We start from the raw sequence: 19,010 nt of genomic DNA, 5'->3' as shown, positions 1-19,010 counted from the left end.
CGCCTTCCTTCCATACCACCCCACTTCCAGCCCTTCTCCTGACTGGTTGGGTGACATGGGCACGCTGGCCCCCCGTCCAGTCCAGGCCTCCACTGCCCCATCCCGCTGGGCTGGTACTGACACCTCAAATTGTCAGTAGCAAAGCAGCCCTGGGCTGCTGGAGCCAACACGCTGGTGCCGATCCCTCCACGCAGCCTCGGGAGAGTGTGAGCTGCATTTGGAGGTGGCTCCCAGCTACCAAGAGCAAGGCTATTGAACCGTGGAGCCTCTGGCTCTGGGGAGTGGGTGGGGGTGACGGGAAGATGGGCAGGAGGAGAGGCTGGGCAGAAGGGTAGCAGGATTCATGTGCCTTAAAGCTGAACCCAGGAGCCAAATACTGGCTCGCTTTTGCAGTTTACTTTTTCACAGCCTCCTGCTTCATCCAGCCCGCTCGCCAGGGCCCATACAGAGCTACGGCCACTCCCAGCCAGTGGGAAACCAAGATGGTGGCAGACTTCAGGTAGCTTTCTTCCCCATCCCCAAGAGAAGGCCTGATTTTCAACATGAGAATTCGAGGGGAGTAGAGGAAAGGCTGTAAAGAGAAATTTGCCCAGTCAGGGCCTTAACAAAACCCCCTTACCGGACTCGCCTGCATCTTCAGTCGACAAAACACCACCAGCAAGAGCTCACTCAAGGGAGCCTGTGGCCTGTTGCTTGGGCCCTGGAATCTCGGCCTCTGCAGTGCCCACCTCTCACTCTCACAGCTGGGACTGATCCCAGTCAGTGCTCGCCACTTCCTCTAACAACTTCCAACAGGGAAATTGCCCAAAGGAAAAAAAAATGGCTCCATGCCAGCAGGCTCTGAAATCATTTCCCCCCAGCTGCAGCCACAAGATGAAGCTGTGATTTTTAACCTGTGGAAGCTTCAAGGGGTGAGGGTGGAGGAGAGAGTCACAGTGTGTGACTCTACGTGTCTGGAGAGGGAGGGGAAAGGCACCCTGCCTCTGAACCCAGGCTCAAGCTCAGTGCTAGGCCTGAGGGCCCCTCCTCCACACAGCACCCCGCGTTCCCACACCAGCACCTTCTCACCTTTCACTGTCCTCATGATGAACCCAGCGTCTCACCAGCAGGGGTTTTAGTTTCCCTAAAACAATTCTAATGTTCTCTCTCCCCCTCCAGTACACATGCATGGCATTGATCTCCAGATAAATCCCTCCATGCGAAGATTTCCATGAACTGACCCTTTGCTCACTGGTCTCCTCCCAAGCCAAGCCCTTTGCGAGCACTTCCTTTGAGTCCCAAGCAGCTCTCTCAGACCTCAGGGTCTCTGCTGGTAAGGTTTCCGCTCTCTTGTCCTTCCTGCCAGCCTAGCTCCCAGCTCTGAGGGAAGCTCTCCCTGGTGCTGGTCCTTCTCCGACTCCCAGGGTGGGTTTGCCTGCTTGCTCCCATGAATCCCAGGCTGCCTTTTGTCAGGGCATTTGGTGTCGGCTCTCAGCAAGTCTCACCACAGCCCATGAGCTCCTGGGGCAGGGGGGAGTGTCTCTAGCATCTCAGTTGTGAGCACAAAGTCCCGCCAGGGCAGGCTCCAGACCTGCCCTGTCCAACACAGCCAGGGCCATGTGTCTCTATGTTAAAATTCATAAAACAGAGCAGCCCGGGTGGCTCAGCGGTTTAGGGCCACCTCCAGCCCAAGACCTGATCCTGGAGACCCGGGATCAAGTCCCGTGTTGGGCTCCCTGCATGGAACCTGCTTCTCCCTCTGCCTGTGTCTCTGCCTCTCTCTCTCTCTCTCTCTCATGAATAAATAAAATCTTAAAAAAAATTCATAAAACAAAATTCAAATTTTGGTTTATCAGTCACACTAATCCTGTTTCAAGTGCTCCGTGGCCATATGTGGTTGATGGCTACCATGCTGGGTAGGGCAGTACAGAATGCTGCTATCGTCACCAAAAGTTCTATTTATTGGATAGGGTCGCTCTAGACAAAGATCTGATGGTTGAGTAAACATACGAAGATGTCTCCTAGGCTGTCTGTCTCCAAAGAAGCTAGAATTAAAGGTCATTTAAGTCCAAAGCACCCACAGCAGGCTCTGGAGCTGCAGAGGGCTGAGATTGGACTCGGAAGGGAAGAAAGAGAGCAGAGTCCCTTCATCCACACCAGAAACCAGGAAGTGTCACTACCACCCTGTGGCCACTTCCACATGCATCCCCTCTCTTCATCAAGCAGAAGGGCACTATTTCCCAGAAGGGTCAAGATAAGCGGAGAACTGAGAGGCCCAAAGGACAACTCCCAGCACTGGAAGGCCATGCCCAGAGGCCTCAGGGAATGGCCTTGCAGTCCTGAGCCACTGTCAGCAGTGACAGCTCAGGCAAAGGAAATTGCCAGACTTCATGGTTCAGATCTGTTCTCCAAAAAACCAACCAAATAAAAAAAAAGATACACAGATAAGACCATGTCTTGGGGCAGCCACGGTGGCTCAGCGGTTTAGTGCCACCTTCAGCCCAGGGTGTGATCCTGGAGACTCAGGATTGAGTTTCACATCGGGCTCCCTGCGTGGAGCCTGTTTCTCCCTCTGCCTGTGTCTCTGGCTCTCTCTCTCTCTCTCTCATGAATAAATAAATATATCTTAAAAAAAAAAAAAAAGACCATGTTTTAAACTCTCCATCTGGGACTCCTGGGTGGCTCGGCAGTTGAGCATCTGCCTTTGGCTCAGGGCGTGATCCCGGAGTTCCAGGATCGAGTTCCACATTGGGCTCCCCCGAGGGAGCCTGCTTCTCTCTCTGCCTATGTCTCTGCCTCTCTCTGTGTGTCTCTCATGAATAAATAAATAAAATATTTTTTAAAATAAAAATAAAAATAAAAAAATAAACTATCTTAGGGCATCTGGGTGGCTCAGGTTATAATCCTAGGGTCCTGAGATCCAGCCTCATGTGGCGGGAGCGGTGCTGCTCAGCAGCCTCCATCCCATGAGGACTTTCATTCATTCCTTGGTCATGCCTTCACCCAGCAAATATTTGCCAAGGACTTCCCACAGGCCAGGTGCTATGCAGCTGTGCACATGGACTCTTCTAGGCACAGGCTGAAGTCTTCTGTGTGTCCCTCTATGTGCACAGATGGGTACCCTTCAGACAGTCACTGCTAAGCTGGCTTGCAGAAATCCTACTTCTTAAAGAGGAATGAGATGCATTTGTATGACTAACACAGAGACGAGATTAAGACAGAAAATACTGTATGAGCCCATTTTAGCAACTATAAAAAATAAAAATAAAAAAAGAAACAAATTTGTATGTAAATAAGAACAATGTGCCATCCTGGATTGGCTCCTAGAACTGAAAAGAAGACACTAATGGAAAAACTGGTGAAATCCAAAAAGAGTCTGGAATTTAGTTAACAGTAACATACCAACATTTTCTGTTTTGACAAATGTACAACAGTAATGTATGATGTTAATGATGGAATCTGGGTGAGGACCATATACAGGAACCACTGCAGTTTTCCCATAAATCTAAAACTCTTCCAAAATAAAACATTTTTTAAGAAAATTAGCCATGTTCAGATGCCATTCAGAAGCTAAAGGGTTCTATATCTGACGTCAATTTTGGAAAAGCACGGGTTTTTATGCTGTTTGGACCTTCGGTTTCTAAGATTTGCACCTATCTTTGATGGGTGGAAGTTTTAGAACCAATTCCGGCTACAAGCACACAAGACCCATCAGGGCCAAAAACAGGGTAGAGTAGGTTTCAGAGTCCAAACAACCATCTGAGTGTAAAATCAGACCCATACCCTGGGACCAATCTTGAGGCCTACGCCAGGGAGCTGCTCTAACTCCGGGCCCCCATCACTATGCCCTCATACAGGTAATAAGGAAGAGATTCCAGGAGCAGAGCTGAGTGGAGGCTACCCCCTCCCCAATCAGCAGGGGCTGGGGTTACTAATGGAAACTGCCCTCCTTTCCAACCTTCAGCATGCTCTGGCCTGAGCCTAAGAACCAACCTGAGATTTGAAGGGAAGAAACAGAATAATCTTGAGAAAAGGGGTCTGGAGACTGTAGGGAAGACATACTGTGATACCCAGCCAATGGTTCCTTGTGATCCTTAAAACCCATGCAGAAAGCTGTTGGTCTGCTCCCCAGTTCCTCTCAGGTAGCCTGGCCCACCCTTCTCATGCTCCCTACCCTTTCAGGCCTCATTCCTCAAACTTTCTGGTAAGGATGCCCATGACTGGCCTTTGGCACCAGGGATGGGGGCGGCAGGGTGGGGGTGGCAGTGAGGAAGTTTCTGTCCCTGCCACCCTTCTTAGGCCTTGAGCAGATTCCCATTGCCTCTTGATTCAGAAAACTGCCTCCAGCCTTCCCTTCATTCCCTTCTTTGCACTCCCCAGACGGTTATTTCAAGCTACCTGTGTGCAAACCTCCAGCAGTCCCTGTGGGTCTGGCTCTCACTCAGGAATAACAGCGGCTGAGGATGAAAAGTGAGGAAATTGCCCAAATTTTCTCTCCTCCACCCCAGTGAACACCACTGTGGTTCTAAGTACTTGACCTTCCCAAGTGCTTCACAGTGTAAGAGGCACATGGGTCATGGTACAGCCCCAGACTACAGAGGCCTCGCAGTGAAGGGCTGGCCCAGCTCCTGGAAGCACAACCCTTTAACGAGTGAAGCGTGTTGGTATGGTCACAAGAGGGGTGCTAAAGAGGCCCAAGGACTCCCCAGGGCAATGGCTTGTCCCAGCCTTCCTGAGGTACCAACTTTCCCAGGGTTCCTCCCAGAAGCTGACTTGTGGGTAGACGGCTCAGGCCCCAGAGCTGGGAAGGTAGATCATGGGGCTGTGATTCTAAAGAGGCTTCTCTTGTGGGGCATGAAAAGTCAGAGTAATCTGTGCCACTCACTCAGAACCAAGCCCTCGACTCCTGGGACATCCACCACAAGGATGAGATTCAACCCTACCTCCCCTCTCAATCGTCACACTGAGCCCAACACTCAGTGGGTTGTCGTGGAGCATGTATTCCAGCAGGAGAGAACAGATAGACGACATACAGTTAGATACACTCCAGAAAGTGGTCGGTGTCAATGAGAAAAAGCAGCCAAGATGCACTGGTAGAAAATAAAGGGTATGAGTGATCTATATATCAGGTTATCAGAGAAGGCTGCTCAGAGGAGGTGACAATGGACCTGATGCTATAGTGATGTCCCCAGGAGAAGCCAAGGAGAAAGCACTCCAGGGAGAGGAAGAGGGTGGGGATGGGGAGAGGTAGACAAGTCTGCAGATCTGGGGACAGAGCTCACGGGGGTTCACATACGTGAGAGAGGGCAAGGGAAGACTCAGGGCTGTAGCTTGAGCAACTGAGCAGATGATGCTACTGTTCTCGGAGATGGGCAGAGGTGGGAAGAAAACATGTCTATGTGAATAAGAGAAGAGCAAGAGTTCGGCCTGAAACATGTTGTTTCTGAGCGGCCTCACAGTCCCCGGGCAGCTGGAGATGCTCTTGCTCTCTCACCTGACCCCGTCGTTCCCACAGAGTTCTCTGCTCAGTCTCGACCCCAGTCCCCCGGGCCATGGAGCATCCTGGTTCCCAAACCATATCTGGCTCTTGGGTTCTCCCTCCTACCTAACCCTTCCATACAAACGAGCCTGCCCCCTCATTTACCACCAGCTCTGAGGCATCACTCACAACCTCATGACTCAAACATCACCTAACTCAGTATCTGCTATGCCTCCGGGTCTGGCTGGGAGACCCCGGTCCCAGCTGTCCCCTGCAGCCAGTCTCCATGGCACCAGCTTCTGCAACGGGCACATCTGGCTCCTGTCTCACAGGCAGATATAGGTGGAACTGGGTGCCTGGCACACTGGCAGATCTCTGCAGATCTAAGGAGAATGCCTAGAGAAGCTAAACCAACTGATGGAGACAGCTCAGGCCCTAGAACGGAAGTTAGAAGGCACAGTTCGGAGTACAGAAGGCCTGGGTCAGAACCCCAAGAGTGTCCCTATTACCAGCTCCAGACTATCACAGAGCCCTTTGGCCTCTTGAACGTGTGGTGGTCCTCTGTCAAGGTGGGATGCTGCTGGGGAGATGCTGGGCAAGTCATTGCCTCTGTGGGGCACCCTCCACTGCAAGCTACAGATGCAGGTGTGAAGGGAAACTGCTTTTCACCTCTGAGACTGGGGGAGAGGAGGAATAAAGGTTGGGGTTAGCGGGGGGGGGGGCAGGATTCAACTCTTCCTAGCTCCCAACTCCATGGTTTTAAACATGGTATCATGGACAACCATTATATATATGTTGAGATCTCCTTCCTATACAGCAGAAAGCTGTTAAGACAGGTGGGTGGGGGACGCCTGGGTGGCTCAGCGGTTGAGCGTCTGCCCTTGGCTCAGGTCGTGACGCCAGGGTCCTAGGATCGAGTCCTGCATTGGGCTCCCCACAGGGAGCCTGCTTCTCCCTCTGCCTATGTCTCTGCCTCTCTCTCTCTCTCTGTCTCTCATGAATAAATAAATAAAATCTTAAAAAAAAAAAAAAAAAGACAGGTGGGTGGAGAGACATGGCTCCTTATACATGTGTGCATGTGTAAGTGTTAATAATGCCCTAGGAAACACCATCTCACAGGGCAGTTTCCCTCAGCCTTCACACAGACAAGCTCCTTCCTGCCAGCTTTCTAACCGCTGGCGTGCACCACAAATATGAGGGCCGCCAAGGCTGGGCCAGGCCAGGCACATGTGATGTGTCGACAGCACCCCGTGAGTCCCCCATTCACCCCCACCTGCTCCACTCACCTCATGACAAGACCTTCTAAGTTTATGTCACTTCCTGTCCAGGAAGTCTCTCCCAGGAAAAATTCCTAAATATACAAATAGCTGCATAAATCATATTAACTACTGCATTAGATAGAATGCCCAAGGACGGAGATGAGCCTCTGCCTGATAAACCATATCCCATGCACACAATCAAACATTATACAGCTACTTTAAAAAGGGAGGGGGGTTATGTGTGAAAGTATGAAGAAAACATGCTGGCTAGCATAGCAAATGATAAAAACAAAACTGTTTATTCAGGATGGCTAGTATGTTTTTTTTTTTTTTTTAAGATTTTATTTATTTATTCATGAGAAGCACAGAGAAAGAGAAAGGCAGAGACACAAGCAGAGGGAGAAGCAGGCTCTCTGCGAGGAGCCCGATGCGGGACTCGACCCCAGAACCCTGGGATCACACCCTGAGTTAAAGGCAGACACTCAATCACTGAGCCACCCAGGTGTCCCTATTCAGGATGGTTTAAACCAGTGCTGCCCAAGAAGAATATAATACAAGCCATATACTCAAATTTTTGAGTCACAGCATTTTAACAAGTACACATGAAATTAATTTTAATGACATTGTATTTACCTTAATATACCCCAAAGTGTCATCTCAATGTATACCAAATATGAAAAGTTATTAGTATTTTATTTTTTTCTATACAAAGTCTTCAGAATTCAGCACATCTTTGGATTTCTATCTTTGAAATTACAGCACATCTCATGTGGATTTGCCACATGGCAAGTACATCATAGCCACACTGGCTTGTAACTACCTTACAGCACGGTGGGTCTGACCCATTAGAAATTTCAAGAAGACTTAAGTACTAGGGAGGAAAACTAGAAGGAAATATCAAAATCTTAATGACCAGAGACTTTTGCTGAAAGGTGGGAATATATATGTGATTTTTTTTCCTCCTCTGTTTTCCAAAGTGTCTATAAATAATCAATTCATATTGCTTTTAAACAGCAGCAAGTGTCAACTTTTTAATTTTAGAATTGAAGGGATTTAAGAGATCTGACATGAACTCCACCTGCTATAGACTGATTTACTGACTCCTCAAGAGAGCTGTCCTGTGTCCCTGACACCTGGCACAGAGTACACTCTCCAAGCTCACTGGCTGCTTAGTTGGTGGGTGGGTGGGCAGGCTGGCTGGATGGGAAGAGGGAATCAAGGAGGGAAGATAATACAACAGATACAAGAGAAAACTAAACTCAGACTCTTGTTTCTGAATCCCAAAGTGATACCTTGCTAACTGTAGGACTTCAAACAAGGCATGCAACCAACCACTCTGTGCTTTAATTTCCTCAAGTATGAAACAGCAATAATGACAGTATTCCTTCACAGAGTTTTGTGAGAATTAAGTGAGATTATCTAGACAAAGTGTTTAGCACGGTGTCTGTCACACAGCCAATGCTTCCAGAAATGCTGGCTGGCTCTACTTATGGTGGTGAGTCAGTGAACCATCAATGTGGTCAGGCTGTCTACCTCATAAAGCAGCAACACCCAGGACACATGCTAGAGCCACAGGTACTGTGGGTTCCTCCCACTGTGGCATCCTCCCGAGTCCTCCCCTGCCCCCAGTTCCCACACCCTGCTTACCTGCACCACTGCTGGCCTCACACTGAAGGTACACAGCCAGTCACTGAAACGGGGGTAGCTGTTGAGCTCTGGGGTCCTCTCGCCAGGAGCCACACTCAGCTTGCACTGCTGCTGTTTGCAAATGTACCGGACCAGCTTTGCCTGTGGGAGCCCAGGGGGAAAAAAAGCCAGTTCATTTGGGGCGCACACATGCATGTGGCAGCCCCAAGCACAATACACAGGAGCCTGCTGGAATCCCCGCTGCGGTCATTCAAACACCGATAAAGTAGGAAATGGAAGATGAGAAGAGGAGACGGGCGTGAGAAAGCTGGCAGGAGACCTGGAGAGCCACTTGTGACCCCTCTGCACCGAGGCTGGCTGACACTGCCTCACCCTCAGGACTCCCATCCTCGGAGATCAACGGGCAACACTGGTCAGGACAGAGAACTGGGTTAACACACAAGAGCCTCCCACCTGGGGAAGCTGGGGGAGTGGGGGGACAGACAGTAAGTGAGGACAAGGAAGATGTGGGGATTTGGGGAGAATGAGTAACCCTCCACTTAGGAACCTTCCAACCTAGTTTCAAACTGCCTAAGTTGGGATCCGTGGACTCAGGCATACACTAAGGAGGGACCCTGAATGAATTACTGAACCCCCACACCCAAAAAGCCTCAGTTTCCTCCTCAGAAAATGAAGTAATAACAGAACCTCCCTCTCAGGGAGGCCAAGAAGAAATGAAGCACTTGGTGCATGCCTGGCACACATGAGCATACCACCTGCTGGCCATGCCTTTTGGGATGTGGCCTTCTGGGCAAAGGTCCTTGGCTTGGGCTCACCAATGGGCTTTCAGGAAGCACACCCCAATATGTATGCAAATTTCAGAGGTACGACTCTGCATTTTCCAGGGGAAGAGTGTCCATAGTTTTCAAAAGCCTCTCAAAAAGCTAAAACTTTAAGAAGGGAAGTTGAAATAAGGACAGCCTGGTCCTCTCTCTGACAAACACTGGGCTCTAACCAGGTGCTCTGCACAGGACTAAAGAATGCAGAGGGAGGGGTGATGGGATGGGCAGGATGGGTGCCCCCATCAGTGCCCAGGGCTGATTAAAAGAAGGTTGAGCTGATAGAACAGATAGAAATGAGCTCACAGTCTCAAGAGGAGGACCAGGGAGCTTCCTGGCTCTGCTGAGATCCAGGGACGCAGTGACTCCATGAGGGCTCCTGTCACATTGGCCTCCCCTTGGTGCCTTTCAAGCTTCCCCAGAAGCAATGTACCTTCAAAGTCTTGTGCAGGAACCCTCCCAAGTAGAGCTACTTCCCAGTACCCCCTGACCTCAAGGGGTTTTGTTGTTCATTCATTCCTTTCTTCCTCATCTGTAAATATCTCAGCGCATTTCTCTCAAGGGTAAGGAATCCTTCTGTTACGATACTAGTAATAATAATTATTCTGTTACTCACAAAAAAGTAATAACAATTAATGATTTAACATTTCAAGTATTTAGAAAAGCTCCCCAATTCCTAACAGGAGCTCTTGACCATTTGGGGACCATGGACCCCTCCCCAATAGACCAGGGAGGTCCCCAGTCCCTTTCTAAGAATGATGCTTCTAACGAAACACTTAGGATTATAAAGGAAATCAATTCTATTTAAATACATTTCTCAAAATATTTATAATGGTGAAAGAGTACTAAAAGCCCACCTTTCTTCCTTTAAAGATATATTTATGTGGGGAAGGCGAGGAGGGGGTAGGACAGTGGGCGAGGGAGAGCCCAAAACAGATGACATACTGAGTACGGAGCCTCACGACAGGTTCAAACCCAGGATCCTGAGATCACAACTTGAGCCGAAATCAAGAGTCGGACGCCTGACCAACAGAGCCACCCAGGTGCCCCCAAAAGCCCGTCTTTATTACAGCATGAAACAATAGCTGGCTGTGGGTCTCACAACTATGACAGCTTTTATATTGTGACAAGCGTCAACTACTTTTTTAGCTATAGCCACAACTGTAAGGTGATATGCAAACAGCTGTGCTTTTCGTTGGTGACTGAGTCACACATATATGCTAAGATGACTGTGCCTTGTTGCCTACATTCAAACTGAGTAACATTAAATTCCAGTTAAGGTTAGTGAAAATAAAGGTTCCTTTTTTCCCCCTACAAATTCATGGATCCCCTGAATTCTATCCACAGGTAAAGAATCCTTGTGGGGCACTTGGGATGCTCAGTTGGTTAAGCATCTGCCTTCAGCTCAGGTCATGATCTGGGGGTCCTGGGATGAAGCCCCACAGCAGGCTCCTACTCAGTGGGGAGCTTGCTTCTCTCTCTCCCCCTGCTCTTCCCCCAGCTCATGCTCTCCCTCTCTATTTCTCTCAAATAAAGTCTTTTTTTTTAAAGAATTTATTTATTTATTAATGAGAGACAGAGAGAGAGAGAGAAGCAGAGATACAGGCAGAGGGAGAAGCAGGCTCCATGCAGGGAGCCTGACGTGGGACTTGATCCCGGGTCTCCCGGATCACGCCCTGGGCTGAAGGCAGCGCTAAACCGCTGAGCCACCTGGGCTGCCCTCAAATAAAGTCTTAAAAAAAAAAAAAAAAAGAGTCCTTGTGAGATGTGAAACGAGACCCACACTGACAACAAAACAAGACCATTTGCTTCTCCATCAGTCTTTCTGAAAATTCCCCTAGAAACTCTGGCCCCAGGACTAGACTCAGGGATACCCGCCCCTTCGTCCGGCCCTGAGCACCATTATGTGCCACCACCTCCAGAGGGCTCAGTGGCAAGTGGGCACAATTGCCAGGGAGGGAAAAGGGAATCAAAACAAAAATGAGGGATCCCTGGGTGGCGCAGCGGTTTGGCGCCTGCCTTTGGCCCAGGGCGCGATCCTGGAGACCCGGGATCGAATCCCACGTCGGGCTCCTGGTGCATGGAGCCTGCTTCTCCCTCTGCCTGTGTCTCTGCCTCTCTCTATCTCTCTCTGTGACTATCATAAATAAATAAAAATTAAAAAAAAAAAAAAAAAAGAAAAAAAAAAAAAAACAAACAAAAATGATTCCAATTTCCAGTTTCGATGTTTAGAGAAACCTACAGAGGCAGACCCCTGGCCTTCCTGCACCACGGGCCCCGCAGGCACCCCAAGCTGACACTGCTAATCAAACACTCTCTGCGGAGGCTTTACACCCCTGAGTGACACGGCTAACAGAACACCACTCTGTACAATCCCGAGTGGCCACTTGAGAAGTACATTCGCTGTCCTACCATGGAACTAAGCCCCGGGAACATCTTCAGAGCACAGTTAACAAACAGGAAGATGTGAGTGCCACTTTTATCCTACAGGGTTAAGTAAAGGCACTCCTGTCCCCCCCATCCGGCCTAACCCCACAACAATCTATCCCTTCCAGTGTGACCAGAGGCCAAGGACTCCCCACCTTCCTTCCCAGGCTCACCTCTGCTCCCCTCCACCCCTGGCTCACCTTGCCCTGCAGGTGCACACTCACCTAGGAGCTATTTCTCCAATACTTCCTGTACTTTCCTACCCCTGGGCCTCTGCTCAAGCTGCGTGCAGTGGTTTCAAGTCCTTCCCTCCTCTGGCCACGGCATCCTCGTGCTGGGCAAGACTTCCCAGGCCTTCTTACAGTCCCCGTCTCCCCTTCTGCACACGTGCTCCACATCTCTACGGCTGCACCCCTAACTGGTGTGAGTTCCCAGGGCAGCAGACACATCACCGGGCCCCAGAGTTGAACCAAATCAGGATTCATTTTTTTTTTTTTAATTTTTATTTATTTATGATAGTCACAGAGAGAGAGAGAGAGAGAGAGAGAGAGGCAGAGACACAGGCGGAGGGAGAAGCAGGCTCCATGCATCGGGAGCCTGATATGGGATTTGATCCCGGGTCTCCAGGATCGCGCCCTGGGCCAAAGGCAGGCGCCAAACCGCTGCGCCACCCAGGGATCCCAAGTGTTTTTTTTTTTTTTTTTTTTAAATTTTTATTTACCAAATCAGGATTCAAATGTAGGTTCTACCCCACATTCACAGTTATATGACTTCGGGGAAGTTTGTTCATCTTTCTGAGTTTTGGTTCTCTCATCTGTGCAACGACAGGCATGATGACATCCAGCCCATGCTCTGTTGGGGGAATCGAACAGTACAGAAAAACCCTGAGGATGCTTAAGTCCCCAGATTATTACGTATCAGGTCAGGACCGTGTCCATCTCATCTGTGACCGTCCCCACATGCCTATTACTGCACCTGGTATGCAACATGTGCTCGAAACGGCCCAAGGAAGGAAGGAGGCAAGGACACACATGGACCACAGCCCCATGCTGAAGCCACTCTTTCCCTCCATCCCAGCCACTCTCCAAACATGGCTCAAAGAGCTGGCCAAAGACAGGGCAAAACATCAAATAACTGTCCAGAGTCAAAACCGTTAAGCAGAGGTCTGGCACTCACAGCAGGTCAAGACTGGACCCCTTGGCCTCAGCCATGAGCCAGGGTCCCGGCTTCCTAGACTTCAGCCCTTTCCCACATACCCAGCCCCTTTCGGCCTCAAGGTTCTCTGCCCAGAGGCTCTCTTCCGTGACCTCTGGGCCACAGCTCAGCTTAGAACTCCATTCTTCCAGAGAGCACTGCCCATGCCCCTCAGCCCACCTCCCTGACCAGAACACACAACCAAGTTCTAATATTTTACTCTTCTGATTCCCACCGTATGCCCCCCCACCCCAGGTCAGGTGTCTGCTGTGTTCGGATCCCTGCTACGAACCAGCAGAGCCCCCAGAGCACACGGTCTGCTACTGTAAAACCTCTGCTGGACGAATGGACACAGGAACACACAATCTACCTTGGAGTCCTGCCAGGCTCAGACATTTACCAGAATGAGAGCAGAAAATAAAGGCTAACTATGCAAGTGGTCACTCAGGAGCTCAACAGTCTCAAAAGGCAAGGCAAGTTCCCCAGAAGAGGAATGAGCGGGCTTCTCTTCTTAAAGGTTGCTAGAGATCCCCGCTAGACAGCACAGAGGCTGGGTAGGATTCTGCAGAATGTGAAGGGACTCCTCACTACACCCAGTTAACAACCCATATGCCTGGCTGGCTATGCTGGGACAAGGAAAGACACACAGCGCGCTGTGACCCATCTGCCAGCAGGTCTGATGCTCTGGCAGCTGCTATCTATCCCCCCCGGAGCTCGTAAAGAAACACTTCATAGGTCTGGTTTCTGTTAAAGCAGCAAAACTATTCTCATTCAAAAACAAAAAACAAAACAAAACAAAAAAACCTATTCTCATTCACAGAGGATGCAGGTACCCAGCATGCAGCAGCTTCCATCTGAGTAAGCCAGTCTGCCTCACTTTTTGGAAAGTTGGTCAGAGTCACAGAAGCAACCAGGGGCTACTTTCCCAGACAAACCGCAGTGGGACCTGCCAGCCCAGCCCCAGGGGCCTACAAGGGGACCGTTCACAGGCAGTGTCATTTTTTTCTTAACCACAAAACCGCAAGATAGAAATTTTCCGGAATAGAAAAGCACCTGGGGTTTCAGCGAAGGAACGTGCAGCAAGAGGGAAAGACTTACTGGCTCTCTGGTCGCTGGGGAGGACCCCAGGCTGGAACTGAACTCGTAACCCCACCCCCAATATTCTTCTGCTTCACTGAATGTGTGCTTCACCCCTGCCCTGACACTCGGCCTGGCTTCACAGCTGAGAGGTAGTACCAGCCACTAGAGTACACAGGAAGCCCTCATAAGTGTCCTAGGCTGAAAGAGCCAGGACCTGGTCCCAGCCCTGACATTTAGATCAAGGATCTAAGGGGAAATCCCCCTTAGCTCAGCTTCAATCTCACCACCTATAAAAAGGGTATCATTTTATAGAAGCTGGGGCCAAGTGAGTGACCATATATAAAACTGTTTGGAATGAGGGAAAAAAATATGACAAGTCCTACTACATTACTGTTAGGTTACTCCAACCACATCCAAGAGGCAGCACTCTGGCTCAAGATAGATGGACCTGGCCTCTCAGCCCCAGTCCACACACACTCCACGAGTAGACACAGATTTAGCCTGTCGGTCTTAGTTTTACCACCTATAAAATGGGACTGATCTACCTCAGAAGGTTGTTGTGGAGATTTACATGAGAAAATATGGACGTGAAACATTCAGCAAAGTGCCTGGAAGAAGGAAAACATGTGCTCAGTGGGCGGTGTCCTCACTAAGCCAAGTCTTCAGGCTCTCTTACAACCTCCCTGGGCAACAGGGCAGGTGTGGGTGGGATTGTACTCATTTCAGAGATCGGGGTTAAAGACGACCCCGAAAGCTGGCATTGGTCTTCAGGACGACGCTGGGAGAACTCACAGATCTGGTACATTTCTTTTCAAGGCATGAGGGCCAGGACCTGGCTCAGGTGTTGGCTCCTGTGAACATGAACCACCCCCCTCCTTAGGAGTGCTCACACACCCCCGCAGCAGCACCAGAGGGCAGGGCTGGAGCCGAGCATCAACTCCAGAATGCCCCTTGCCTCATCTGGCATCCTGAGCAACCACAAATCTACTGCCATCTCTAGCTGCTCTGGTGGGACTCCAACACAGGCCTTCCAAATAGAAGCTGCCGTAAGCATGGCTTCCGTGAAGTGGCCGAGGGAGGGGGGCTGTCAGACATCCCTAAAGGGCAGACACCTGTCAGAGCTCCCAAAGCACCTGCCACCGAGAAACTTCTGCAGGAACAGGAAGCAGCTCCCAGAACTGCAAGGGGCCCAGGAAGCTGAGAGGCCTTCCATGTCTGCTCTGCTCAAAGTTCGTCCAAACATGGCTCTGTGGAGGCATCTTCAGCTCTCAAATTCACCCTGCAGAGAGCATCACAGCTGTCAGAGGCAACCCACGAGCCTGGCTGACCTTGGACTCGCGCTCTTCTGCGGCCAGAGTACCAACCACAGCGGGGTGGGGTGGCAGCTGTCCTGGCCTCCAAGCGAGACAGGGCAATGCTGGCTGAAATGGTCATCCCAGCAGGCTCCCACAGGGCAGCAGGATGGGGGCCAGCCATTGTGCCTGAGTGGCTGGGGGGTGCAGTGGGAATGACCGGGCAAACATTCTGCGCCCACGCCTCCCATGTACCACCAGCACCCGTTCCAACCGGTCAGGGCCATGCCTCCCATTATTAACTGTTCTATCACCCACGCAGGGAAGCACAGGCTTAGCAGCCGGGCAGACAGAGGCAGACCGAAGTTCCACCCGTGGCGTTCTCACATACCAGGGGCATGGCCATGGCCAGTTTATTCCGTCTTAGTTTCCTCACCTGTAAATCGGAGGAAATAGCACCTGCTCTACAGCACTGCTGAAAACTCATGATGGGATTCGTGCAGGTGTAATGCTTAGCCCAATGGCCAGAACACATGAAGCGCTCACTGAACAGGATGCTCTTAGCATCAGCCCTGCTCAGCCTGCAAGCACAGCCTCGAGGAGGAGGAGTGTAACAACTTTTGGCCAGTGCCATCTGGATTACTCTTTTTGCAGGCTTTTGCACGTTTGCAGAAAACACACAGACAACTAGCTCTGCAAAGAAAGTCAGCTACCCCCTAACACTGCAGGGCCTGGGATGCAGAGGTCCCAATTTTGTTGGCCCCAAATCTGTAATCCAGGCTCTGGAAGTGGCCAGATGTCACGAGTTTTGTCACCCTAACTCTGTCTCAGGCATTGGTTGCTTGCCTTTCTCAGTGTTGTAGGGGTTTTCAGATCTCAAGCAGGGCAGGCAGTTCAGTCTATGGGGACAGATGTGACAGATGCTGAAAGATAAATGGTGGACAAATGAATCCCAGGCACAGAGATGTACACCAGATTTCCGTGTATAGCAATGGGCTTTCTCAATTATGCATATCATGTCATTATTCCATTATCAGCTCTAATTAGTTATAATGATCTCTTCTATTTATGTAGTAACTTATCACTTTCTCTCCCTGGATTCTCAATGAAAATTCCAGGAGGTAGGAATTGCAGCAGACCCCTGAAGGCACAGGAGTGATCTCCCAAACCCTCACATATCCCCAAAGCTGGCAATCTCCCTCAGCATATATGATACTCCCCACAAAACACCGTCGAGCTTAAATGAAGACACCACAGACCCTTCTAGACTCTTGGTGGGAAGTACTGTGTACTCAATATTAAGCCAAGAAAAAAAAGCTGTGTTGAGATGTGGATACTGGGCAGCCTGCTTGGCTCACTCGCTCACTAAGGGATGCCCACCCACCCTGCAAACAGCAGAGTGCAATTCTAAGCCCAGCCTCAGCACACTGGTAAGTATGGCCCATCACTTAGGGTCACTCACAAATAGTCAAACCACATATGCTATGGGTGTATTTTATTATTCCCACCTTACAAATGAGAAAATTGTGACACTAAAAGCTTTGTAACTTTCCCAAATCATATGGTTAAAGGTATTCTTTAAAGAAACCCAATAGTTTCTACGTACCATACCATCTCCCAGAATAATGACTCCTGCTACCTATACCTTTAGGTCATCAAGCAATCCTGGCCAGCACAAGCAGGACACCAGTGGGCAAGGTCTACCTCTCTTGTGATCAGAAGCCCCAAATCCAGCAATGCGCAGACTGCTGCAGGCGGTGAATCCTCTGAATAAAAGCCATAGACTTCTCCACTCTCCAAATGTGTCCAATCATTCAAACAGGCCACCACCTCTGACCCTAATTTGCAAAACCTATCATCTGGACTATACCCAATCCCTGGCTCCAGACCAGCTCTGAATTCGCTAAAACTAGCCACCACCCTGCCCAGTACCTAGAGTCACCCCTTTCAAGGATATCCCAGCATCTTTGCAGACTAAGGTGAGAGGTACCTGGATGGCCACTTTGGACCAGACTCCAGCTCGCCACCACCTATGGGAGCCTGACACCCTCCTCCAGGTGAGCAACACCATACTCTAAGAAGATCTTGACACAGGCTTTGCTAGTACCAAGCCCCTGTCCACTCCATCCCAAACTTCAGGGAGTTGCTAAAGCTCTTGAGACTTACTCCCATCTTCCCTAGATAGTTCCTGACACTACTGCTCCTTCCCAGGCACCTCTGGCCCTGCCCAGGCCTTGGAGCTGTTCCTCTTATTTTTCCCCACCCCCTCCCCAAAGCTGGAGTGGACTTCTGGGGACTTCCTGCCAGCCCAGCCAGCTAAGCTGTCTGCTCTGCCTACCATGGCCAACGTGTTGCAAAATGATTTCTGAGAATGTAAGGAGGCCTCTGGAGGTCATGACGCAGCTGACAGCTCCATGCACAGGCACGGACCGACCACAGCACTTAGCTCCAAGAGCACCAGAGGCAGCCCTGGGTCTCCAGCACTACTGTGCCTCCCAGAGCCCTCAAGGGGACAGAGAGGGTCGGGGCTATTCTTGGTGAGCAAGGGACAGAGAAAGCAAGAGTGCCAAGCCAGTGGGGTGAGGAGAGAGAAAGTGACCTCAATCTCCAGACTGGGGATTTTGCAACCAGTCATCCTTCGGCCGGCCCTGTCCCGCAACCGGGCTCTCCTGGGGAAGCTGCCAACCGTGTGCATTTGTGCGGAGACAATCTCCGCGCCAAGCCTCCCACTAGCAACCCGGCCCTGACGTCAAACTCCGAGTCAGGGAACTTCAAATACAAACAAACAAGTCTGCCCCAGACCACAAGTGGAGCCGTTCCCAAGGAGGCCAGAGATGACAGGGTCACAGCTGGGAACTCAGGGCTCCCTGCCCTGCCTTGACTCTACTGGAGTTACAAACTCCAAGGCCTGACTACGGGCTACATATGGGAGCCTCAAGCCCAAGCTGAGACCAAACGGGATCCATCTCTGACCTCAGGGATAGATGTTGAGCACCAGCCTGCAGCCCCGCACAGCAGGGGGGTCCGGTGACCCTGTCTGGAAGCACAGTGCAATCAGCACCACCCCCCCTTAGATAACATCGCCAGTTGTCACAGCCCTGATGCTAAGTGTGAGCATGCAGAGGGAAAGGAGAGACCGATGTGACTAGGAAGTGCTCACAAAGCATCCTGGGAAAGATGGAGCTGGAGCCCAGCCAGGGTGGATGGCTACGGATGAGGGTTTTCTTAGCAACACCTGCTCTTCCATTGCAGGCTCCACTGAGGTCAGGAGACTTGATAGGAAAGATTTTCAAGAGGAAGGCAGTTCCCTGACCTACGTATTATTCTAAGACAGCCTCCACCTGAGAAGCCACGGGGGAGTCAAATAAATGTGCTCTTCAACCTTTGGCTTAAAAAGCTGGTGAGGGAAGCCGGGTGGCTCAGCGGTTTAGTGCCACCTTCAGCTCAGAGCCTGATCCTGGAGACCTGGGATCAAGTCCTACATCAGGCTCCCTGCATGGAGCCTGCTTCTCCCTCTGCCTGTGTCTCTGCCTCTCTCTCCGTCTCTCATGAATAAATTTAAAAAATAAAAAGCTGGTGAAACGGTGGTCTCAGGGATACCTTTCCAGTTTCGCTTTGTGCCCCCATTCAATCCTTTGTGCTCTGTGTTTTAGAACCAGCAGTCCAGGGGGAGGGGCCTGTGGGAAAACTGGACTACATCATGAGAAAGCCAGACATCTGCTTCATCCTCCCAACTGCCCTGCGCCTCACGTGACTGCACAAGGCAAGGGAAGCAGAACCTTGATCTATAATCCATTCGTGCAACAAGGGGTCGGGAGACTTCTTCCCAGTGCCA

General features: G+C 50.5%; 1 protein-coding gene across 3 annotated transcripts in view; it reads right to left on the bottom strand.

The window, feature by feature from the left end:
* Positions 1-19,010, bottom strand: part of KSR1 (kinase suppressor of ras 1) — a 153,962-nt gene that overhangs the window by 60,679 nt on the left and 74,273 nt on the right. For all 3 annotated transcript variants that reach the window (XM_072747777.1, XM_026016296.2, XM_026016295.2), the window contains exon 2: positions 8,365-8,505. In XM_072747777.1, coding sequence (XP_072603878.1) covers positions 8,365-8,505 — 141 coding nt within the window. The remainder of the gene's footprint in view (positions 1-8,364; positions 8,506-19,010) is intronic.

This window comes from Vulpes vulpes, chromosome 2 (genome assembly GCF_048418805.1).
Source record: "Vulpes vulpes isolate BD-2025 chromosome 2, VulVul3, whole genome shotgun sequence".
NCBI classification, from domain to species: Eukaryota; Metazoa; Chordata; class Mammalia; order Carnivora; family Canidae; genus Vulpes; species Vulpes vulpes.
This window is presented reverse-complemented; position numbering and strand designations above follow the sequence as displayed.